Below are 25,508 nucleotides of genomic sequence, written 5' to 3'. Positions count from 1 at the left end.
ACCATGAAGTACTTAAGTTAAAATTCTATCATTTTGAGGCAGGGGGGGAAAAAAAAAAGGAATACACTGAGGATATTCAGCATGTTCTTGTTGTAGTACAAATGGATTTGCCACCACATATACTGTATAATAGATTTCCCACAGCTTTCAGTATATTTGCAATTGCTTAAGTAATCCTGATTCTGCCCTTCAGAAAAAGGAAAGCCAAAGAATATTCTATTTTGTCAGACAACACTTTTACTGTTTTTCCAAACATGACAAATCGTGTAAAAAAAAAGTCAGAGCACAACAGTTTAAGTTTTAATTGCCACCATGTGTTCCTGCTGCAGATAATTTTTAAACACACTTTAATATTTTCAAAAAATGTCTGCCCAAAACCTTAAAGTAGGCTTCACCAAGCTTTACAAAAGCAGCAAAGCATGAATATAATTTAGTCCTTTCTAGTGTTCCTATAGTTACACTGCATCTTGTAAGTTTTTACATCTTACATTTCTAGTCAAACCACTCAAACTCAAAAGTAATTCAAGAGAGTTAAATTTCATTTACTTGTTCACTCAAGCTTTGTAGTATGAACAACTAATGCTCATTAAAGTTTAAAATGCTGTCTTAGGAGGCAAGGATACTAATACAACTTTTCACAAACATTGTTTAGTGGCTACCAGATGGACAAGGGCTAAATTTATTTAAGATTAAGCTTCCTTGGAGACTAGGAGAGGATGAAACAATTGCAGACTTGAGATGGCAGTGTGCTCCACTGTTCATCTGGGACTCAAGTCCCTCTGGGTTAACTGAAGTTTAAGGAAGCACTCCCACCCTGTCACTAGAGGTGCTCTGTAGCATATTGCTACTTGCCAAGAAGAGACTTAAAGAGCTCTGTGTAACTGAATACACCAAAAAACCACCTGTTAGGAGTCTGCAGGAAGAGCAGGTGAAGAAACAAGCAGTCTGACAAAGTACAAATGAAAAACCTGCATCTTTTCACCCATTGTTATTCACTTGACAATCACTGACAAGGATGATGTATGTATTTCTGCATCTGCACTTGTAAAAGCAGATAAAATATTTAATATTTAATTTACAATGTATTTTACCAGCTTAGCATACAGAATGAATATACAGTATATCAAAGTAGTTGACAGTTATGGACTTGCGTAAGTCCTGCAAAAATAGTAGTTCAGTTATCTGCTAATTTAAAAAAAAAGTCTGCAGTTTAGAAGTGATACAGTTGAATCTACCACAAAATACAAACAGCTGCAAAAATGTATACCATTCCAACAATGTATATAAGTTATTAAATAATGATCTGATTTAAAAGAATATAAATGAAGCCTTTAAGTAGGTCTTTTCTACATGCATATTATTCCTCATTAAAGAAAAATATGTAAAAAGGCCATTGGTAATTGCTTTGATAACCACTGTAGAAAATGCCAATTCTCTGGTCTCAGACTCCACTAGTTTAGCACTTGAGGTCTCTGCAGTGTTATAAGTGATTATTTTTCAATACTGTTAATTCTATTACTCCACTGGTAAAGAATGCATGACTTGAAATATGGCAGTCTTCATGTTGAGGGGCAATAATCCACAGTTTTATACAGTTATCCAGAAGAACAGCACCCTCCACTGCTCTGTGCTTGTGGCTCATCATCAATAATTTGTACACCCCGCCTTCCAGTTCCTGACTGGCTGGAACCATTGCCTCTTGCTCTTTCATCTACTTGAGCAGTATCTATCATTCCTGGAAAATGAAAACTCAAATCAGAATGACATTCCATTACAATTTTAAGTATTTCGAGGCTCTGAATTCAACAAGCTATTTAATCTCAAGGCACACAGTGCTGTTAACATGATTACATTTAGCAACACAAGCAAACTGAAATTTTTCAACATACCAAAAAAAATCCACTTTTATTTAAAGTGATCCACACCTTATACCACAGACGAACATTGTAAAACAGGTTGCTACATTTAAAGTCCTAATCCATACTTAGATCCCAGCAATTCAGAACACCCAGCAGCTCTAATTGGACTTCAACAGGACTATTTGTGTGCTCGGTAGTTGAGTTAGTAAGGCTATTTGGGCCTAAATAAATGACCTCTCAACCATATTAACTACTGCATTAGGGCTAGTACATAGGAACAAAAAATTATCGCTGAAAATTCTACAAATAAAGGAAAGCAACAGCAGACAGCTGAATGATGCTAGATCCGCTTCCTTCCTAATTTGGCTCCTTTGAAGGTTTAAGGCACAGGTGTTCACAAAGAATTCACAGATGCAGGGAATAAGGCACCTATATTCCAATCCAGACTATTTGGAATGTGGTTTAAGATCTGTGCAATAAACTCCAAGTTGACTCTGGACAGCAAGTGAAGAGAGAGAACATCAAATCAAGAATTCTGAAGCCAAGTTTCTGGGGGATGGAGGATTAGAAGGGAGCAATAGTAGAAGGAGAAAATAGTCATAGGGAAAATGGAAGAGGAAAGTGCATTTATGTACTTTCCTGTTTTCAACCAACCAGTGCTCAGATAGGGTGAAGGAGAGACCTTGGACAGCGTGCAGCAGTACAAGAATGAAATTTTGAACAAATACACTTCGAAACACTATATTCCCAATAGCCTGAGCAAGCCTTAAACTTGGTTTTCATTTTTACTTTGGACACTAGAGCCCCTGTTTTATTAACCAATTGAGGATTGAGTTCACAGTTGAAGGTCTCAAAATTACAGGTACAGTGCACAAGATAATGTATTAATCATTCAATAATATGCACATATCAAGTATATGCTGTGTGCCTGATTCTCTCATCTTTGGCACCTAATCTTAGTCTTTTCAATCCTGCAGCAGCTTGAATGTTGGCTCAAAGACTGAAGACATTCAACTATAGAAAGTTTAGCATCAAAAGATTAGTTCACACAATTGATCATTCGTAAGACTGATCAGTTACTAAATTAAATTACAGTAGATTAGGTATCTGCGAAACCCAATCTTCCAACCTATTATCCAAAAGGACTTAATTCTGATAAGGGCTTTTTCCATCAACTTGTACCAATGCATTTGCTGTGGTGAGCTTACAATACCTACTTTTACAGAGGTCAAGGAAGAGTTCTTCAATTCCTTTGTTTTGTTTGGCTGAAGTATGATAGTGTTTTGCTCCCACTGATTCTGCATATCTGTATATAGTGCAAATACAGAAAAAGATTTTACTTATGAGACCACATGGAATGTTAAAGAAATCAAAAATTCTTTCAAGCCTTCATACTTTGAAGTGTATAATATTCTCTGTAAGACAAATATCCTCCATACTTTGATTTGTATATTTACATTAAAGAAAAAAACTTTGCTATTTCAATTTGATACCACTCCTGTATACTGTGTGCAAACAGCCCAAGCCCACCTTTTAGCAAACAGATAACAGAAGCTTGGAATGATGACAGGGGACTTGACTACCTGTCCTGATCACTTCCCCTGAGGCACCTGACATCGGCCATTGTTGGAAGACAGGATACTGGGCTAGAGGGATCTTTGGTCTGACTCGGTATGGCCATTCTTATGTTCTTTTCAATTACATAAAAAGGTTGTTACAAGGAAGAAAAATTGTTCTCCTTAACCTTTGAGGATAGGACAAGAAGCAGTGGACTTAAGTTGCAGGAAGGGTGGTTTACACTGGACATGAGAAAATTCTTCTTGTCAGAATGGTAGTTAAGCACTGGAATAAATTGCCTAGGAAGGTTATAGAATCTTCATCATCATTGGAGATTTTTTTTTAAGAGCAAATTATACAAAACACCTAGTCAGGAATAGTCTAGAGAATACTTAGTCCTGCCATGCATGCAGCAGATTGAACTAGATGACCTCTCAAAAGTCCCTTCCAATCCTATGATTCTATGAATAGTGTAGATTCAGAAGCATCACTGAAAGCAATAAAGGGAGCATCTACTATTTTAAAAATGCTTCAGAAGCTAACTTCACTACAGAATATACTGCAAATTTAAGAGAGCTCTGTATAATTTTGAAGCTTTGTAAATCCTTGAATACATATATGGAGTAGAACATGGATGGAATGTTAGCTATAGCAGTAATTCTGGCTGATAAAACAAAAGCTATAGTAATTAGCTACAACTGTTCATTAAAAGCACTACTGCTTTTTTAGTCTTGTGATGAAGGCACTAGTTACAGCAGAATTGATTTAATTTAAAGTTAGTCAAAGTTTAACAAGGAGAAAACAAAAACTTACGTTTCTGCTTCTTGAACTGAAACATGCCTCTCTTTTTCCAAGTCTATTTTGTTACCTGTCAGAGAGAGACACCAGTCTTCAGATCTTTGCAGTGTGTGCAGAACAGACTAAAGAAGAAAGTCTAGAAAGTATGGATTTCTTCCTATCACTTTCCAAAGACTGCCTTCAAACATAACCTAACATCAAGCTGGTGTTCCTTAAAAGGTTTTACATGTTAAAAGTTAGCAGTATTTAAAGATTTTCCCCTTTCACCCAGATACTTCGGATGGGATCCAAAAAAGGTACACTGGCACCTTTAAGTCCCAATTTTAGGCTCCACTGTTAACCACAAAACTCCTGCTAAACCCTGTAGGCACCAAATAAGTTTAAGTACTTAAGTTTTCAGGGTAAAAAAGTTTTTCCAGTGTCTATTTTCCTGCCTTTGGTCATGCACACTGGCTTTCCTCTAGGTGTCCAGATACCCATCTCCAGCCTGAGCTCCAGAGTGTCCATGAACTGAGGAAGAGCATTTTCCTGCCCATCTCATATGCAGGGCCTGATCCAGGAGACATGCTCAGAGCTGCCTGCTGGATCACAGTCCATTCAAAGTGTGACCACCAGAGGAGGGAGTGCCCACCTTATGACTTTTAGCCCAGTGGTTATAGCACTCACCTGAGAGATGAGACTCAGCTTCAATTACCCTCACTGTTTAGTGACAATAAGAGACTAACAGGGAAGGGGGGGAGGGGTCTCCAACCTCTCAGGAGAGAGAGTGCTCTCACATGAGTGGCTCACAGCTCAGTCACTGGGAGACAAGGATGGAGTCTGTTGAAGATGTTCCACTGTGGATAAGTAATGAAAGCAACTGGAGCAGGGGAACTAAACCCTGGGACTCCTACCTCTCAGACAAGCATCCTAACCACCAGGCTACAGATTCATTCCCATTCTCACTTTAATTTATTCACAATGGAATGCTCCAACAGGAGAGATGGGGGAGCCCCACATCTGAAAATCCCATAGCTTAGTGGTTAGAGCACGCAGAAGTGGGAGATCCAAGTTAAAGTCCCTCCCTCTGCCAGAGGGGGAGAGGATTTGAACAGGGGTCTCCCACATGCTAGGCAAGTGCTCTAACCTCTAGGAAAAAAGTTAAGGCAGCACCACCACCTCCAGACATTTTATGTGGGTTAGACAGGCACCTAACTCATTCCCACAAGAAACACCTGAGGTACTTAAGCCACATGACTCCAAGAGACAGGTTCAGGTTTACCAATCAGTAAGTAGAGGTAAGTACTTGCCAATGGCCTCAGCTTAGGTTGCTATCTCCAAGAGAGGGGCAATGCTTAGAACAACCTCCTCTCTTAAGCTAGCCAATGTGAGATGCTGAAGTGGCTCCTCACCTAGCGAGGTAGCTTTGTGGATTGCTTTCTAAGGCACCCATCTCCTCATTCATTGTACAGGGAGCCTAGGCACCTAATTCAAGGTTATGAATTGCAGTGTTGTTCCTGTAATCTTTTAGGTGCCTAAATGTTATGCACCAATGCTCAGTGTGTGACACCCAAGTCCATTTAATACATACTGAGGAAGCTAAAGTTAATTTATCTTTCCACACCAAATCTTGCATATACTTAAGAGTTTAGGTATCAATATACAGTATCTGTTGAGTTCACATTTGGTAGGAAGCTGATCTGTACTGTAAGACTGTTCCATTATCACAAAAGCAAGTAATCATGGCAATGTTTAAATTGCCCATTTATAATAAATCAAACAAGTCTCATCTACTCAAAACAGACTGCTTTAAAAAAAATAAAATAGCCTTACCAACTATACATAAACAGATTTCGTTTCCCAACATTTTTCTTAATTCCTTGACCCAGCTTTTTACCTGCATACAAATATTAGAGTTAGGTGCTTCTTAAGATGAGAATACATGTTATCACCACTTTAAGGTCATGGATCCAACTATACAGCTTTAAGACTAAGACATATCTATGCAAGTGTCTTTATAGACTAAAAAGGATGAAGTCAGAGCAGGTGATCTGGAATCCAGAGAAGCTATGCACCTCTGAGTTGTACTAAAGGTAATCCAGCATCTGTTATCCCAGTCCCAAAGAGCAAGCTGCCTATCACATATGTGATGTAAATGCACATGAGGTTGTCTTTTAGGTCAAATCTGAATTCTGTATTGACTGCTACACAGATGGATCAGTGATGGTTAGTGTGCGTGGTGTTCTACCAGAAGAACTTGGGCCTGCTCTGAGTGTTTTACAATCCAATTTAAACATAATGGAGGACTGTTTTGGGAGGAACAGAAGCAGAAAAGATTACTACTTTTGCATGTATGGTTGGAGATGGACCAATAGAAAATATTTTGTCCACACAGACTAAATGGAGTGTATAAGCTTATGAATTTCTATTTTATTATGGTTAATGAAGGATGGGAGGAAGTTAACTGCAAGAAAGTCAAAAAAATTAGATCCCATGATACAAAAGTGAAAACATAAGTGAAAACATACAAAAAACCCCAAACAAATACAAGACACATGTTTCTCTTTAAACAGAGTACATGATGGAAAAAACTTGATTAAAATGAAAATCCTTCAGAATCTTACCAATATTCTAATAAGTAGATCATTTAGATTTATGGACTGAACTCTGGAATATATAAGCAGCTCTATATAGACATAGAAGCTCCAAAACCTTACCTCTACTTACTGTTACAAGATTAGTAATCAAGGGGCACATTGTTCTTAGAAAGATTTTTAGTGTAGTAACTTAAAAATTATGGTAAAGTAGTGCATTCCACAAGCAAGGCATGTTACATTTCAAATAATTGAAACCTATGCAATAGGCACATATAGTACTTAATGTTATTGTTCCACCACTACCACATTAAGCACAGTAATTGTAACTATGTAGTAGAGTAGTTCTGACCTAATTACTTCAGAAAATAAGCAGTTAAACTCTAATGACAGTGTCATAACAGCATTAATCTTAACTGTTTTACCAGGAGCAAAGAGGGGGAAGGAGGAAGAAAAAAGTTCCTTAAACTGTTCTGTTTCGGTAAAGTTGAAAGATTTTCTATTAGAAAGAAAAACAAAATTTAGATCTTTCAAATTGATCAGTTATAAAAATTGACTGTACTGCAGTTTTTGTAAGTTAATAAGGCAGTAATTATCTAAATTAGAAAGTACATTTAGTTACTGATGAAATAGAAACTTTGAAGTTGCACACATACTGTAGGGAAGCTTTGAACCTGTTTACTTTGAGGAGATGGATGAATTTGTCTCAGTACCTTTTGAAAAGAATCTTCATCTGTTATGTCATATACTAAAATAGCTCCATTAGAATCTCTGTAGTAAATTGGACCCAGTGCATGGAATCTTTCTTGACCTGCTGTATCCTGCATGTGGTAGACATTTGTGTTAGCGTTCATTAAGACAAAACTGACAACAGTCAAGGAAATCCAACTATTGAACAAGAGTAACACTAGAAATAAGTAAACTTAGTTCTTGGCAAGAATCCAGCCAGAATCTCAAATGTGTATTCATGTTATTTGTGCTTAGTATTTTAAGCAGACTTGAATTCCATTTTAAAAGTGAAAAGCTGAAGTTTATAAAAAGGAGAGTGAACAGATAAGAGGCAGATATAAAACGTACCCATATTGCAAGGTTTACTCTTTTTCCTCCAATGTTTAGCTTCTTTGTTAGAAAAGATGCCTAGAACAGACATTAAAATATGTATGAAACAGTTTAGAGACAAGAGTCAGTTAATTTTTACATTTATGACTATCCAGAGAGTTGTTTATATTTGAATTACTTTTGTACTTCTGGGTTTTAAAAAGGAAAAAAATCCTCAAGCAAAAAATCCGTTCAGACCACCACTAATCAAGCCAAGGTAACCATCAGAAGATGTGTGGATGTGATAGACCAAAGCATATAATATTGTCCAAGGCTAGGGATTAGCCTAGCTCCAAGAAACCACACTTTCAGCTTGCCTTTCAGAGTATCTCCAGGCAAGTCTAGAAGAATTTTATAACATCTCAATATTGCCTCACCACTGGGCAGCATTTAAGTAGTAACTGCCATTTATTCAGTTTGGAGTGAAGGCAGGTAAGATAAATTCAGGAATTTTGCATTATGTTACAAATGATCTAGCATCCCAAGCAAATTATGTAAGTTTTTAATGATAAAATCTAGTTTAATAAGAACAAGTAGTTAGGTCTTAACCCATAAACAATGGATAAAGATTTGAACATTAAACAAGTTAAATCAAAAAACACACTAATCAGCCCTAATTAGTGTGACTATTAGCTAGCTATTATCCTTCGGCATCCATGCTGTCATAATATAAATTCCCAATTCTGGACCTTAGCATCCAAAATATGGGTATTAGCATGAATTTCCCTAAGATTAATTACCAGCTTAGATCTGATAGGCTGCCACCACCCAAAAATATAGTGTTTTGGGGCACTCCCCAACCTTTCTTGGGGACCCCAAGACCCAAATTCCCCGAGTCTCACAACAAAGGGGGATAAACCATTTCCTTCCCCCTCCCTCCCCAGCTCCTTCCCACCCTGGGAACACTAGGAGATCACCTGATTCAACTCCGTGAATCTAACACAAAGAGGAACTTTACCATTTCCCTCCCTCAGGCAATACAGACTCAAGCTTCTTTGAGCCTTAACTAGGAGAAAACACTCAAATAGGTCTTAAAGCAAAGCTTTTAATAAAAAAGAAAAAAAAATAACAGGTTTATCTCTGCACTTTACATGGTAAAAAGTTACAGGGTCTTTCAACTTATAAACAATAGAAAGAAACTTTTTCCAGCAGAAACACAATTTAAGCTACTTCCAGCAAGTACACACATGCAAATGAAAAAGAAAACAAATTAAAAGACTATGACCGTCTTTTCTACTTACAATTCTGAACAGATAAGAGACTGTAGCAGGGAGATTTGCAGAAACCTGATTACACCTCTAGCCCCGTCCAGGACTCAGAACAAAACCAAACCCAAAACCCACAAACAAAGGCTTCTCTCCCACGAGATTTTAAACTCTCTTGTCTCCTGATTGGTCCTCTGCTCAGGTGTTTGGGGTCCCTGTTTGTTAACCCTTTACAGATAAGGGAGACATTAACCCTTAATTATCTGTTTATGACATGCCCACTTCTGATCCTCCATGAGAACATCCTTGCCTTCAGAGTTGTCTGTTCTCCTTGGTCTCAATCCTAGGGGTCTGATGAAGTGAATATTCACCCACGAAAGCTTATGCTCGAATAGGTCTGTTAGTCTTTAAAGGTTCTACAGGACTCTGTTGCTTTTTACAGATCCAGACTAACAGCTACCCCTCTGTTAGTTATACCATAAGCCAAGTGTTTTGTTTTTTTTTACATTAATACCACCCTCCCATTTGGAACATACCAGGGCAACTGAGCCTGGGACAGATGTAGGCCAATTTAAAGAGTTAAGAGCTCAAGGCATGACAAGTTGTGGCACAGTGGCCTCAGCTACCATAGTGACTGAAATCTTACTTTGAGGGGATCTTTTTGATCAGTGGTTCTCAAACTTTTGTTCTGGTGACCCCTTTCACATAGCATGCCTGAGTGCAACTCCCTGCCTTACATAGAAATGGCTATACTGGGTCTGTCCAGCCCAGCATCCTGTCTGCCAGCAGTGGCCAATGCCAGGTGCCCCAGAAGGAGTGAACCTAACAGGCAATGATCAAGTGATCTCTTTCCTGCCATCCACCTCCACACACTGACAGAGGGTAGGGACCCCATTCCTTACCCATCCAAGCTAACATGGACTTAACCACCATGTTTTAAAAGAGAACTAGATAAATTCCTGTTATAGTCCTAGCCTTCACAACCTCCTTAGGCAAGCAGTTCCACAGGTTGACTGTGCGCATATAAATATATTAAAAAAGTGTTTTTAATTTAACACCATTATAAGTGCTGGAGGCAAAGCAGAGTTTGGGGTGGAGTCTGACAACTTGCAACACCCCACATAATAACCTCATGAGCCCCTGAAGGGTCCTGACCCCCAGTGTGAGAACCCCTGTTTTTGAGGTTTGGCAAAAAGAAATACTATGTTGCAACTTTCCCCACATGAAATAGACTGGCCCTTCTCTTTGAAGAAAGACGTTTGTGGGCAAGAAAACAGGAAACTCCCATCAGTGGCAGCTTCTTTCATAGAAAAGCTACAGAATCCAGATTCAGACTACAGCGACCAATTCACATGGTTAAAATACTACAACTCTAGACTGCAGCCATATAAAATAATCTGGAAACCATATGTATTGTCAATCTACCAGATCACTTTAGATACTATGAGGAGGTAAAGGTACTCAACATTTAGATTTCAAACCAGATGGACATTCTTCAGATTCTTTTGAATTTGAAGTAATTTATTAGTCTTGGTTCTTGTCATACCTCAGACTGGTAGAAATGGCATTTTAAGTTTGCATCAAAGCTAGGGACAAAAACTAAGCTAAAGTTAAACCCTGAAACATTCCCAAAAAAAAAAAACAGACAGACAAGCAGCAATGTTGACAGTCACAGGAGCAAATATTTCATATAATTTACTTGTGACTATAAACCAAAAATTGCGACAGGAATATTTTCTTTGATCAAATGTAAAGTCTTAGCTACTCAATAACAAGATTTTCCTCTAGTCTGAAGCTAAGTGAAAGCAGGCTTCAAGTTATATTTTTATGATGTATTAGACAATATGCTAGAGTTACAATGCAATGCACAACTGCTTTACCCATGTAGTATAAGGAGTCAGGCAGCAGAGGTAATTCCCTTGGTTGGTAGGCTTCATTATTGGTTAACAGTGTTTAAGTACATTTCTCAAGCAATGTCCCCTAGTCACTTAGCATTTCTAGCATTTGTGACTATAAATATGCTAGTATATTCAGTGTAAGGGTATGTTCTTAGAATGTATACACCAGTGCATTTTAGTCTTGGATTCTTAAGAAGCTCAACTTTAATCTGTTAGGTTTCCAGTTGCAAGAAGTCACTTCACTTCTGTTTCATTTAACATTAAGGGCTGCAGTTATGAGAATTCTGCAATGTAACTTGGAAAATAATAGATCCTTATTCATTTCAGCCCTTTTGTAGCTTTACCAAACATAAAACTTTCGTGGACTAAGGCTAGTTTAAATCTGAAAGTCATGAGTTTTAACTTCCAGTCATTCCTTTCAACTTTATTTCTACAGCAATTTTTTGGGTGTGGTTTCCAAAACATGATGAGCAAAAGTTACTGCCAAATAATCTCAAGCATCTCTGAAATAAACTGCAACTACTACTGTTATATTGAGTCTTGTGATATCTTATGACTTTTTAGTTCTTTATGCATTAAGAGCCTTTGATCTCCAGTGAATGCTTCAACCTCTAATTTACACTAAATTCAGTTATGCTTAACTCATTAATCGCCTACAATTGTTAAGAAACGTCCTTCCATCTATGGGCACACTGAAGTGTTAAATATCATTCCCTTAAAGAGCAAGAGCCTCATCCCTGCTCCAGCCCCTTTGTGCTGGATAAGAGTCTAAGCAGCATAAAAGAGGCTCTAAAATCCCCAGATCCAGTTAGGAGAGGATTCTCTCAAGCCCTGATGTAGGGGGAATGCCAGGGGCATGTTGGGTGCAGGGTGTCATTGTGTGCAGCACTGGAAATTCCAGATAGTGCTGCAACCTATATGGCAATCTAGGGACATGGTCATAACTTAGACAAGCCCCCAAATCTACTTAAATTACATCAGGGCTGCTCCAGCCCTGAGAGGAACCCAGAATCTGGAGGGTGCAAAGTTTACTTAAAGCTGCATTAGCCCCTCTTCATCTGGACTCTGTGTGCCATGCCTCTTTGTATTTACTGTAGTTTAGATTTGAGAAATAATTCCTGAAGACCAAAAAAACAAACTATTTCAGATAATTGTTTATCACTTCAGCTCAAGGTGGCAGATTAGCAACTTCCACCACTTCAGTGATTTTCAGTGCTTATCACTTTAGCAATAGACATGCATTATTATACTATTTAAGAGCCAACATGAAATCAAATATGGCTGACATGACTGACTAATTAGTACAGGCCTGCACAACATGCAGCCGGCATGGGCTCACTGTGCAGCCCAGGGGAGGGGGGGGAGAGGGGGCTCAGTAGGCAAGTGGCAGGTGAGGGAGGGGGGCTGAGGAGGTGAGCGGGTGGGCAGTGGGGGGGGGGCAGGTGAGCCAGCAGCTGGCCCCAGCTTACCTCCACTCTGCCTCCTCCCCTGAATGCTCTGCCCCACTTCTCTCACCCTCCTCTGCTTCCCGTGAATCAGCGGTTCGTGCGGGAAGCCTGGGAGGCCTGAGAAGCAGTGTGGCAGCTTCGCACTCAGGCCCAGGGAGGTGAAGACGGAGCGGAGGGATGTGAGGAGGGCTGCCTGTGCTACAGCAGGTAACCTGTGAGGGGGCGCGCAGGGAAACTGCTCCCTGCTGCAGCTCATCTCCACTCCACCTCCACAGGGCTAAGCATGAAGCTGCTGCTTGCTTCTCAGCCCTTCCAGGCTTCCTGCATGAACAGCTGATTTGTGGGAAGCTGGGGGGCTGTGAGCTTGGCCTGACCCAGTGCTCTAGGCACTGCGGGGCAGTGGCATGGCCCAGCTCCAGCCAAGCGGTGCAGCTGTAGTGCTGCTAGCCACCTTCAGGCAGCACAGTAAGGAGGCAGGGGGGTGGATAGGGGTCAGGGAGGTCAGAGGGCAAGGAACAGCCGTGTTGAATGGAGGCAAGAGTCCCGGGGGGTCATCAGGAATGAGAGGAGGGGTTGGATGGGGTGGCAGGGGGGGTGTTTTGGCAGGATGGTGCTGGGGAAGCACAGTTTGTTTCTGTGGGGTGGGCGGCACTTGGGGGGTTGTTTTTGCAGAGCGGGCAGTGCTGGGCGGGTTGTGTTTTGGGGGTGCTGGGGGGGTTTGGCCCTCAGCTATTTTCTTTGGAGTAATATGGCCCTTGCTGCTTTACAAGTTGTGCAGGCCTGAATTAGCATATACCCATGTACTAGCAGCATCCTAATGCCAGAGTCCTGGGGAAGTTTCACCTAGAATGGACGTTTTGCCTATCAGTTCTCCCTGTGGTTTCCAATAAAAAAATTCCTTTCACAGTTTAAAAAAAATCTTGCTAAATTCTGCTAGTACAGAAAGACTACACTGTAGTGAGTGAATCCGTGTATACAGTAGCACTGAAGGACTACAGGACTCTGAGATGGGATGAGCTGGATACATGTAATGTAGCAGATCAAACAGGTCTGAGGATTTTAGCTACAGGAAGAGTATTGCAATATTTTAGTTCATACTGATGAATTTATAATAGCTGAACTAGACTCAGACTTTAGGGTCAAAAGGGACCAGTGTGATCATCTAGTCTGACCTCCTGCACAAAGCAGGCCACAGAACCCCACCCATCCACTTCTATAACAAACCCCTAACCTATGTCAGAGTTACTGAAGTCTTCAAATTGTGGTTTGAAGACCTCAAGCTGCAGAGAATCCATCAGCAAGTGACCCATGCCCCACATTGCAGAGGAAGGCGAAAAACCTCCAGGGCCATTGCCAATCTGCCCCCGGAGGAAAATTCCTTCCCGACCCCAAATACGGCAATCAACTAAACCCTGAGCATGTGGGCAAGACTCACCAGCCAGCACTCAGAAAAGAATTCTCTGCAGTAACTCAGATTCCATCCCATCACCGACCACTGGGCATACTAGGTTTATTCCTTGTTTGGGAAGTACTAGGTAAGGAAAATTTAAGAAGCCTGTCTCCATCCATAAAGAGTGGGTACAGCCCATCTTCCAATACTAGGGAGGGAGCCAGTTCTGCAAACAGGGCTAGCTGGCCCCATTGAAGGCATTTCTGGACAGGGCTAATGCCTCACCACCCTCCTGCATGCTAGAATGGCTCTAACTTTTCAAGAGAGAGTTTAGCAAAAGCCACATTGCACGGTGCATGGCAAAGGGTAATTTTTAAAGAAAGCAACAGTGCTTCTTGGCTCATCATCAACTTCAGAGGGAACTACCCATATGCTTAGGTACCTTGCTGACTGGAGCCATAATGCAGAACTGAGTCCTTACTGAATTAAATTAGACTATAAACATGATTTGTTACTAACAAAAACTCTGCCTAAGCACAATTTAAACCACACCATTTCATTGCTTGATATGTTTCAGGATAGATGAGAATACATTCTTCAAGTCTCTGCCAGTTTCACTGTCAAGTCATAACCGGCTGAGCTTATGACACCTTGTTGTCTAATGTGGTAACTGATCTGATGCACCATTCAAAATTCATAAGGTTTCAGAGAATGTTCTAGGCATCAGTGACCAGAACTCTATTGGGGGGGTGGGAGCAGAAAAGAGATCAGAAAATGAAGAGTGGAAAAAAATAGGACATATGGAGCCCTGCCATCTATTTCATGCAGTCACAGCTTCAAGCACTTTTCCAACTGTCTTTAAAAACAAACTGTTTGACAGCACCCATTAATATCCCTATCTCATCTTGCTTATCCTTCCAACAACATTTAACATATTGACACGCTGAATAATGAAGGACTCATCTACACTTAAATTTTATATCAGCATACTTATGTCAGAGGTCTGAAAAAACCCACACCTCAAACCGATGTAACTATGCCAATAAGACATCTGATGCAGATGAAGCTATGCCAACATGAATGTTTCTATTGGCACAGATAATATCAGGGAGGTGTTGTTCCTATATTGGCAGAGGCTCTGCAGTATAGATAAAGCCTTCCCTGCCAGACAAATGATCAGACCAATGGTCCACCTAACCCTATGACAGTCCACCTAACCTAACAGTGACCAGGGCCCTATGCTTCTGAGAGAGTGAACAGAAGAGGACAATTTACTGAGGATTCTAATGTGTTGTCCACTCCCAGCTTCTAGCAGTCAGAGGTTTAGAGACACCCAGACTGTGGGGTTGCCTCTCAGACCATCTTGGCTAACAGCCACATCAATGGCTATCCTCCATGAATTTATGTAATTTTTTTGAGCCCAGTTATAATTTTGACCTTCACAATGAGTTCCACAGGTTGACTGTGTTGGGTCAAGTACTTCCTTATGTTTTAAGCCAGCTGCCTATTAATTTCATTGTGTGCCCCTTGGTTTGTGTGTAATGTTAAGCAGTAAACAACACTTCCTTATTCACTTTCTCCACACCATTCAGGATTTTTTAGATTTCCATCATATCCTCTGTAGCTTCTTTTCTCAGATGAACAATCCCAGTCTTTTTAAATCTCTCCTCATATGGAAGTTGTTCTATACTACTAATCATGTGTATTCCCCTTTTCTGTATCTTCACCAATTCCAACAGATTTGATTTTATTTATCGGTATTTTTAGAGGGGTCAAAAAGAACTGCACAGTATCAAGGTGTGGACATATAGATTTGCATACAGACATGATATTTTCTGTCTTATCTACCTCTTTCCTAATCCTAGGAACCATTGTTAACTTTGACTGCTACTGCACACTGAGCAGATGTTTTCAGAGAACTATCCACAGTCTCCAAGACTTTGTGAGTGGTAACAGCCAATTTAGATCATTTTTATGTATAGCTGGTAATGTTTTCCAATGTGCATTAATTTTCATTTAACACTGAATTATGTCAGTTATTTTGTTGTCCACCCAGTTGTGAGATCCCTTTGTAACTCTGTCTGCTTCAGACTTATCTTGAATAATTTTGTATATGCCAATTTTGCTACCTCACTGTTTACCCCCTTTTCCAGATCATTTATGAATATGTTCAACAGCACTGGTCCTAGTACAGATCCTTGGGGGACCCTTCTATTTACCTCTCTCCACTGTAAAAAAAAACTTGACCATTTATTCCTATCCATTAATCAGTCACTGATCCATGAAAGCGCCTTCCCTCTTATCCCATGACTCCTTACTTTGCTTTAGAGCTTTTGGTGAGGGACATTGTCAAAGGCTTTGAGGATCCAAATACACCACATCCACTGGAATCACCTGTCCACGTTTGTTGATCCCCACTCAAAGAATTCTAATAGATTGGTGAAGCACGATTTTCCTTTACGGAAGCCAGATTGTCTCATCCTCAACATGTGCTTATCTGTGTGTCTGATAATTCTGTTTTTTAAATTATAGTTGCAACCCAGTTTGCCTGGTACAGTAACTCCTCACTTAAAGTCATCCCAGTTAATGTTTTGTTGTTACATTGCTGATCAAATAGGGAACATGCTCATTTTAAGTTGTGTAATATGCTCCCTTCTAACTCATTTGGGAGCTGTCTGCTTTGTCTACTGCTTGCAGGAAGAGCAGCCTATTGCAGCTAGCCGGAGGGAGCTTGGAACCAGGGTGGATCAGCAGCGCCTCCCCCCCACTCCCTGTACAGCAGCTGTCCCTCAGCTCACTGCCATGTGCTGCTCCTGCCCTCTGCCTTGGAGCTGCTCCCCCAAGACTCCTGTTTGCTGTGTGGGAGGGGGTGGGGGGAGGGAAGGAAGAATGGGGACTAATGTCAGAGTGTCCCCCTCCTCCCTGCTTACCCCCCATCTTCCATAGAGCAGGGGGACACACCAGGGTTCAGGATGGAGGGAGCTTGCAACAGCTGCAGTCTCAGCAAGCTGATCTAATTAAGAAGGGTATATACTTAATGGGGAAATGCACATATCTCCCTCCATTCCTGCTGTCTTGTAGAGTGAGAGTTAACCCTTGAGGGCTCAGCCAATTGCTAGGTCATTTAGTAGTAAGGGATATAACCCACCCTGACTCCTCCACCTCAACCAAGTTTCACAATCATCACTTTCCCTGGAACCTAATCCCCTCATTTACATTAATTCTTATGGGGAAATTGGATTAGCTTAAAGTTGCATTTCAGGAACATAATGTCATAGTTAAATGAGGAGCTACTGTACTGAAGTTAACTAATATGAAACCTATCGGTACAGAGGCTGATTTAAGCAATACAATACCCACCATAGTTGGTAAGTATTTCTGCAATATATTTGAGTTCCTTCAAAAACTCTTGTGTGAATACCATCTGGTCCTGGGGATTTACAATTGTTTAGTTTATTAATTTGTTAATAGAAGAGATTTTGGAACAAATACAGTTCATCAGATTTGTCACCTAAAAATAATGGCTCATGTGGGAATCTCCCTCACATCCTCTGCAGTGAAGACCAACACAAATAATTCATTTAGCTTCTCCACAACAACCGTGACTTTGAGTACACCTTGATTGTCCAGCAAGTTAAACACATCAGAAGCTGGAAGCCTGCCAATCTACCTTTTGCTAGTTGCACTTCACATTTTTTTGCCTGCCTAATTATATGTTTTATATTTGACTTGCCACAATTTGTTCCTTTCTATTTTCTTCAGTAGGATGGGACTTGCAGTTAGAGACAAAAAGGCATCCTTTAAAAACTGAATCTTCTACTCTGTTTAGCCACAGTGGTGATTTTTGGTCCCCTTATATTTTTAATTTTGGTGTGTACATATATATATATATATATATATATATATATATATATATATATATACACACACACACACACACAGACACACAGACACACTTTTAAAAAAAAGACTCAAAGTATTTCCATGCAGCTTGCAGGCATTTCCTTCTTGTGACTGTTCCTTTTAATTTCCATTTAATGAGCCTCCTCCTTTGTATAGTTCCCTTTTTAAAGTTAAATTCTACTGTGATGGGCTTCTTTGATATTCTCCCCTGCCCCCAGGACATTAAGTTTAAGTTACATTATGGTCACTATTACTGAGTGATTCAGCTATAATAATCTCTTCAACCCAATCTCATGCAGTATTTAGGACTAAAATCAAGAATTGTGTCTCCTTGTGATTTCAGGCCTACCTGCTCCAATAAGCAGTCATTAATGGTGTCAAGAAATTCTCTCTGCATCCTGTCCTCAGGTGGCATGTCCCCAACTATATATATATATATATATATATATATATAATAATTCATTTAGCTTGTTACTAAAATCCCAATTTACTGGGTTTTCTGTAGCTTCTCTGGTCTCCCTGAGCCTTTATGACCTGGATGGTGACTGAGATTGTTCCTTCTACTACATGATTATTCAAGCATGGAATTTGTATCCCTAGAAATTTTAAGATAGAATTTTTTTATGAATCAAACTTTTACTATGACTCCACTTTCACATTTACAACACTCTCCCCTTGTGCAACCTACTCAGTCATTCCTATAACAGTGGGGGAAGCAGAACTGGGTCCATGTAGGCATGCAGTACAGAGATAGGAGCATAAGAGAAGCTGAGGGATGCTAATCTGTGGAGGGAGGCATGGGAAACAGGAACAGAGCCCCTGCCATGTGGGAGAATAGAAAATGCTGGAATGGGAAGAGACAGAATGGAGACACAGAATCCCTGGCAGGAGGAAAATGGAGGGCGTTGCAGAGCATCCCTGAACTAGAGGATGCAAGGGTGGCATGCAGGGAGTGTTTGGGGGAAAAAATGGAGGGACATAAGGAGCCCCTGGTAAACGCAACAAGTTTAGTCTTCAGAAAGCAGGAAGTGTGCGACCCCTTAGTTTAATCCACATGCTGACCATATATGGTAGTAAAATATACTTTAAAATAGGATACAGGAAAGCAACTATAATAAGAGAAGTAGTTTTGAAATGTGAACTGTTCACACAGTAAGTTTCAACACCAACTGACCCTGCAGCTCAATGTTTTTAGAACTTAGGGGTCAATATGTTGGAAAGAGAGAAGAACCTCACTGTAGAGAGGATATATAGTAGGATTGACTGAAGATAGAGGTACATTTCTGGACCTGACCCCTCAGCACCAGATGCAGAGATAGAATTTCTAGACACCATTAATGACTGCTTCTTGGAGCAGCTAGTCCTGGAACCCACTGGGGGAGGCGGGGGGGAAGAGAGAATTCTTAATTTAGTCTTAAGTGGCACACAGCATCTATTTAAGAGATGACAATATCAAAACCTATAAGTGAGTCAGCTAAGTCTAGTGATGTTACAGCCCTATAAAGATATTTTTGTATATCCAAGGACTAAGGATAGAGTGCCATCCCTTTTCATGTGAAAAGGAAGTGCATTCTCCCCAATAAGTCCCTACTCCAAAAAGATTGTTTACAGGAGGTAAAAAAAGTTTCCTTTAAAAGCAATAAATCCACAGAGGAAAAAATTCATTTTTTTTTTTAAATTGAATTGTGGTGGACCTGTAGCTTCCCTCATTCTGTTTCCCCAATATCCACAGAGTATTGATTCAATTCACTTTAAACCTCAAGAAGTGCCTGAATTTCAATTTCCAACTACAAATTACACTAACATGCTTGGCTGAAACTGATACACATCAGATGACAAGACTATTAATAGTATTAATGTCACAGCCTTTAGTGGGTAACTAAGTTCTGATATTAATGCAAAACTAGAGGCACAGGGCTTGTTTACATTTGCAGTGCTACCATGGGGCAGCTGTAGTGCTTGGGGAGACCCTACCAATGCTGCTGAGAGAGCTTCTCCCATTGGCATAGGTAAGCCACTTCCCCAAGTGTTCGTAGCTATGCAGACAAGAGAAGTCCTCCCATTGACATAACACTGTCCACACCAGGGATTAGGTTGGTATAACTACATTTTTTTTGGGGGGGGGGGGGCACAGATTTTCCAAGACAGTCTGGATCAGGGCTGCCCTGGGGCAAAGCGAGGTAGCTGTGGTACTTGTACCCATCTGGCGGCGGTCCAGGTCTTCGGCAGCATTTTGGTGCCACAAAGACCTGGACCGCCACCAGGCCAGGGCTCGTGGGGCCTCTGCGGGACCTGGGGCAAATTGCCCTACTTGCACCCCCTGCCCCCCAGCAGTCCTGGTCTGGATTGGGCTAGTTCTAAGTAGTGTCACACACTTTATCCTTATTACATCTGAAGTGATGCTATCATGGTTCTGCTACAACTGACTCCATTGCAGACATCCGCTGTCAGCAAGTACAGGAGTATTTAGTCACAGTTTAAACTCTTCATTAACACCTCTCTAGAGCTGAAAAGCTTGGGAAGAAAGGTTCATTAAAGAATCAACCCCAAGCCATGCACCTTCAATTAAGGTGAGCAAGCTCACAACTCGACTCTCAGGAAGTCCTCCAGGAAAAAAAAAAGAAAAAAAAATACAGATCAGACTATTTTCATGGTTATGAAGGGTTTAAAAATACTTCAAGCCCTTATGATAAAGGAAATACCTAAATACTTAACACTTTACAGTTACCATTCTGGTCTCCACTACTGTAATATCATACACACCTCTAAATATTTAGAGGTGTAAATTTTCTTCAGACCTGATTGAGAAAGAAATTTAAGTTTTTCTTGAAACACATAATGCACAACTTGCTTGCAGTTCTACTCTATGTTGTCATCCCTAATAGTTTGTTCTCACTCCAGAACAGTATATCTGGAACTGTGGTTCACAGAGCAGTGGGACACACAAGACAAATTAAAAAGCGGTTCCAGACTCTTAGGGTATGTCCGCACAGCAACTAGACACTCGCAGCTAGTGTAGGTCAACCAACTCAGGCTTGCAGGGTTGTTTCATTACTGTGTAGACTTCCAGGCTTGGGCTCCAGCACAGGCTGTAAGACCTTGTGAGGTTGGAGGGTACCAGAATTCAGGTTCCAGCCAGAGCCTAGATGTCTGGGCATCACCAACCAACCCTGCAGCCCACGCCCTGTGAGCCCAAGTTGGCTGGCATGGGCCAGCCACAGGTGTCTAGTTGCTGTGTAGACACACCCAAGAAGTCTGAGAGTTTATATATGATACATAAGCTTGTACATGCACTTCAATACAGGTCAAATAAATTTACAGTGAATTACAGGATTTTGGTGTTGCAAATCTGGGGCCAATAATTTAGACAGGATTTATTTTCAAACATTTTAGCTGTCATGAACAATTACATGGAGTGGCTCTTTCAATAACTGGGATGTTACCCAAAACTGGCTTAGTCCTCATACTGCAAAAAGGCTAAAGTAGAAAGTTTGGAGAATTTAGCACATTTCAGCAGTAATATTTACTAGAAGTTGTACTCAAAATTCTTGATGTTTGTTTACACTGAGTTTTTCAAAAACCTAAAGACAAAATCAGAAGGCACTCACAATTTCTTTGAAGTTATTGGCTTTCCTCAATACTTAGCAGCTTAACTTTCACCACTCAGAACATTAACCACAGCAACTAAAGCTGGAATTTGCACATAACACTTAGTCATCAGGCCACTCATGTTGCCTGGTTAGTGAGCAGGAATTAACACTTTCAGATCATGTTTCCCCATACCAGGCTTACAAAGGCCCACATGCAGAAAGCTAAGAGCCTGAACAGGTCATGGAAATCAGAGAAGATAGATAAGTATTTAAACCCAAACCCCTACCATTTCGGGTATAAACGGAACTACCGAACTCCCTTAAACCGGGAAGTAACCAGAAAGGAGCAAGCCTGGCCACTTAACACCAACAATCAAGAAGGCAGGAAGAGGGAGAAATAATTAATACACGCATGCCAGTCTTCACCCAAGGAAAAGATGATAGTACCAGGCTGGACCTCACAACAGCAGCAACGACAGTATCAGAAAGTGACAGAGCCATCTGAACAGGACTCAGCCCGGAGACACAGATGTGGACTGACACCGAAGGGGCGGCATATAAGAAGTACGCTGGGAGCAGATAGCTCAACAGCCAGACTGTCCTCCCTATATCCACAGGCAGACACACACCTCGGTCCCCCGGCACCGCCCCCCGCCCGGCCTCGGGGCCCGTCCCCCCGCACCTGCAGGGTGGTGATGTGCTTGTCGTTGAACTTGTTCTCGCAGTAGCGCAGCACCAGGGAGGTTTTCCCCACGCAGCCCTCCCCGAGCAGCACCACCTTGAAGGAGAAGCTCCGGCCGCCTCCCCCCGCGCCGGAACCCGCCGCCGCCATCCGCAGCGAACCCGCCCGCTCGCCGGGCCGCGGCCTCACATCAGCGACGCAGCGGCCGCAGGGCGCAGCCGGACACCGAGCCCGCCCGGGAGCCGCCGCGTGGAGAGCCCGGGGATGCGGGGACCGAAGGGCGAGCCGCGTGGAGAGCCCGGGATGGAACCAGGGCACTTGTCACGGCGCTGGCCCCTCTCCCTCTAATGGCGTCTTCTTCCTCCTACGTCACGCTCCGCTCGGTCACGCGACATCTTGGCGGCCAACGGGAGGGGCAGAAGCTGCGGGTGCCGAGGCCCCGCCCAGAGCCCCAGGAGGGCGGGGCCTAGCGAGCTTCCCAAGGGGCGGGGCTAGATGAGATTCCGGAGGGGGAGGGGAGGAGTCTGGCCCTCCGTGTCCGTGATCTCCTCAGACTATTGTGCCCGCGCCCCCGGGGCGATAGTCAGCGCCGGCCCGGGCCCGGGCTCGTGTCTGTAGACGCGGGCAGCAGCTGGGCCGGGGCGGCCTGGCTCCTTCCCCCTGTAGCAGGGAGCTCAGGCTGGGAAGGGTTGTCCGGAGGGGTCGGGGTGACAGTAGGGACAGCCCCAGGGCAAGGCACAGCCCGCCTGGTATCCAGCAGGGAGCCTCAGCCGGCCTGGCAGGGGGTGCCCTCCACGGTAGTGTAACAGCCTGGCACTGGAAGGTGTCCTGTCCTATGGCGTTGGCCAAGTAATAACTCTCTGATCGTTAGTATTTGTGAGTGGTGTAAGGTCGTGGTGGGCACTAGGGATTAGAAATCCATGCTGGGCGTGTGGCTAAAGTGTGTGCAAAGCAGGTGTGCAAAGCGAGTGTTCCCTCAGTTTACATCTAAGCAGCACGCAGCCCCATCAGGCCAGCAAAGGGTGGAGGCAAAGGTCACACTGACAAGTAGGGGAAGAGACAGCGAGGAGTCTATGCCCAGCAGGAGAGAGATGCTTGGTCTAGGTTTTATTCTTCAGAAGGATCCATATCAAAGGTGTACTGGTCTATGAAGACAGGAGGCTGAACCTCAGATGATAAGCTGCTAAAGCAACTGATTGCATACAATATTGTAGTATTACAAAATTGTACAGTGAGGTCTTTTCTGAAAGCTAGTGAGAAAGTGGTGATTACACTCATTGTGAGATGTATGTATTAACACTATGTAAGGAATTAGGAATACTCATTGATATTAGACTCTGCAGTATGCCCAGACAGGAGGGAATGTCATGGCTACCTACCTGTCACCTATGTAAATCAAGCATAGTGGAATCAGAAACAATGGAAGTGCCATTTACATTTAAATCATACAGAGGATGGAAAGCGCACAGGAAGGAACAAATAAAATGAGGTCATTTTACCTCTTGAAACAAATTCACTGAACTTTGGAAAATTTAAGCAAGGACAAAAACCATTGTTGGCATCCATTGCTAGATAGACACAGAAGGCCAGAGTTCTTGCAAGCTGAGAAAGGTGAGGCCTTCAACCAAAGGTGTGGGGCGGGGGTTGAAGTCTTGAGCTGAATATAAGTGAGAAACCTGCCTAGGCAAATATTTTCTCCTAAGAAGACAAGGGAAGCCAGCGCCTTCTACTTTTGTGGAAAGTTCGACTGAAGGAAAGTCAACCATGGCTGGGGAGAAGAATGGCTGGTGAGAGAAACCATCTTAAGCAAAACTTGTAGCTGGTTAAGTCTTAGCCATTAGAAGCATATTTTGTTTTGCTTTACTTGTAATTCTGTCTTCAATCCTTTTACTTGAACTCACTTAACCTATGCTCTTTTTTAATACAGTTATTTATATTTACTATAAACCAACTCAGTGCTGTGTTTAAGGGGAAGGATGTATGTATGTATCCTTGTTGAGCTGATAAGTAGTAATGTGTTTTTATCTCTTTACAGGAACAATGAACCTTATTTCTCTGAGCTGTTCTGGAGTGTGCTGGACACTTCATGGCACACAGTTTTGGGAAAATTTGGGACTGGGAATGGTTGGGGGTCACCTTGCTGGTTGTAACCAAAGTTGGTAGAGACCAGGGAATCTGACTTGCTGGCAGGCTGCTGGGGTCAGAGTTGCTGGATCAGGACTGCAGTTATACACGGACACTCAGAGTGTGACCTGCCTTCTTGTTGCTGACTGTGACTGTCCCAGGCAAGAAGTTACAATAGCAAAGCATTTGAGGCACCCAGGGTTACAGGGCCGGCAGTGGTCTCAATTGCCCCCGAAAGCACGACACATGAGCATTATTTTTCTTGCTTCGAACTGATCGCTGAGAGCAGTTATACTACTATAGTTCTAAGTAGTTAGTATAGATCAGTGATTCTCAAACCTTTGTACTGGTGACCCCTCTCACATAGGAAGCTTCTGAGTGTGACCCCCCTTATAAATTAAAAACACTTTTTTATGTATTTCACAGCATTATACATGCTGGAGGCAAAGCGGGGTTGGGGTGGAGGCTGACAGCTCACGATCCCTCACATAATAACCTCACGATCCCCTGAGAGGTCCCGACCCCCAATTTGAGAACCCCTGGTATAGATAATTTTTTAATTAAGAGATGATTTTACAATGCAGTAATTTAGTTCCTGAGTGTATAAATACTCTGTCAAAGAAAGAGGAATAATATTAAGGAACTCTGTAAAAGAAACTTGCTACCATTTTCTCTTGCCCTCCCTCATCCCCCGTTTGAAATCCTCCACATTCATAGGGCCTGATCTTGCAAATACTTAAGCATGTGCATAATTTTACCTACCTGAGCAATCCCATTAAATTTAAGGGTATTGGTGCTTGTGGAATCAGGGCCAGGTTTATTATTTTTGTATGAATTCCTTAGACACTGAGCCCCTGATCCTACAATGAGTTGTATGTAAGTCCTTTATTGTAGGTTGATTTGGAACAAGAAAATCCTGCTGTTGTTCCCTTCTGTGGCTGAGAGGCTGGGACAGGCAGGCTGGGGGCTGTGGTGCACCTAAGACCCCCGGGCTGGAGCTACGCTGTGCTGCCCGTCCTCCTGGCACTGGAACTATGCTGCTGGCCGCACCACCCGCCCCGTGCTCTGGGGCTGGTGGTGCTCCGTCTGCACTGCCTGCCCGGCACACTGGGGTTGGGGACATGCAGGGGGGCCTGTGGCTGTTGGGGGGGGGTGCTCTGGGCTCCAGCGGGAGAGTGGGGACAGAAGAGGAAGGGCCTCAGGTAGAGGGGGAGGGTCTGGGGACTAGCCTCCCCTAAGGGCGTGTTCACCCACTGCCCATGTGTGCAGTTTTGTCATAATGCCATTGTTAGGCAAGTTCTGAAGCATACATAAAATGTACATGTATATCTGTTTCCACTGATGTTTTGTTCCAGACATGAGGCAGTTAGCTGTTAAAATTAG

At 42.2% G+C, this 25,508-nt stretch overlaps 1 protein-coding gene across 1 annotated transcript; it reads right to left on the bottom strand.

Annotated features, from left to right (window-relative positions):
- RAB21 (RAB21, member RAS oncogene family) lies at positions 1-22,374 on the bottom strand. Its single transcript, XM_050935917.1, has 7 exons — positions 22,002-22,374; positions 7,865-7,924; positions 7,501-7,608; positions 6,027-6,090; positions 4,230-4,284; positions 3,077-3,165; positions 1-1,735 (listed from the first exon to the last, which is right to left on the bottom strand). The coding sequence occupies exons 1-7, from the start codon at positions 22,149-22,151 to the stop codon at positions 1,596-1,598; spliced, it is 666 nt and encodes a 221-aa protein (XP_050791874.1). The 5' UTR covers positions 22,152-22,374; the 3' UTR covers positions 1-1,595.
- Positions 22,375-25,508: the final 3,134 nt, after the last annotated feature.

This window comes from Gopherus flavomarginatus, chromosome 1 (assembly GCF_025201925.1).
Source record: "Gopherus flavomarginatus isolate rGopFla2 chromosome 1, rGopFla2.mat.asm, whole genome shotgun sequence".
Classification (NCBI taxonomy): domain Eukaryota; kingdom Metazoa; phylum Chordata; order Testudines; family Testudinidae; genus Gopherus; species Gopherus flavomarginatus.
This window is presented reverse-complemented; position numbering and strand designations above follow the sequence as displayed.

Bases quoted from the DNA above. Each gene is read 5' to 3' on its own strand.
- RAB21 (XM_050935917.1), bottom strand. From the start codon at position 22,151: ATGGCGGCGGCGGGTTCCGGCGCGGGGGGAGGCGGCCGGAGCTTCTCC. The intron at 4,285-6,026 runs GTAAGGCTATTT...TCTCTCTGACAG, and splicing joins AATCTGTTTATGTATAGTTG to GTAACAAAATAGACTTGGAA. The intron at 3,166-4,229 runs GTAAGTTTTTGT...CACTATATACAG, and splicing joins TCAGTTCAAGAAGCAGAAAC to ATATGCAGAATCAGTGGGAG.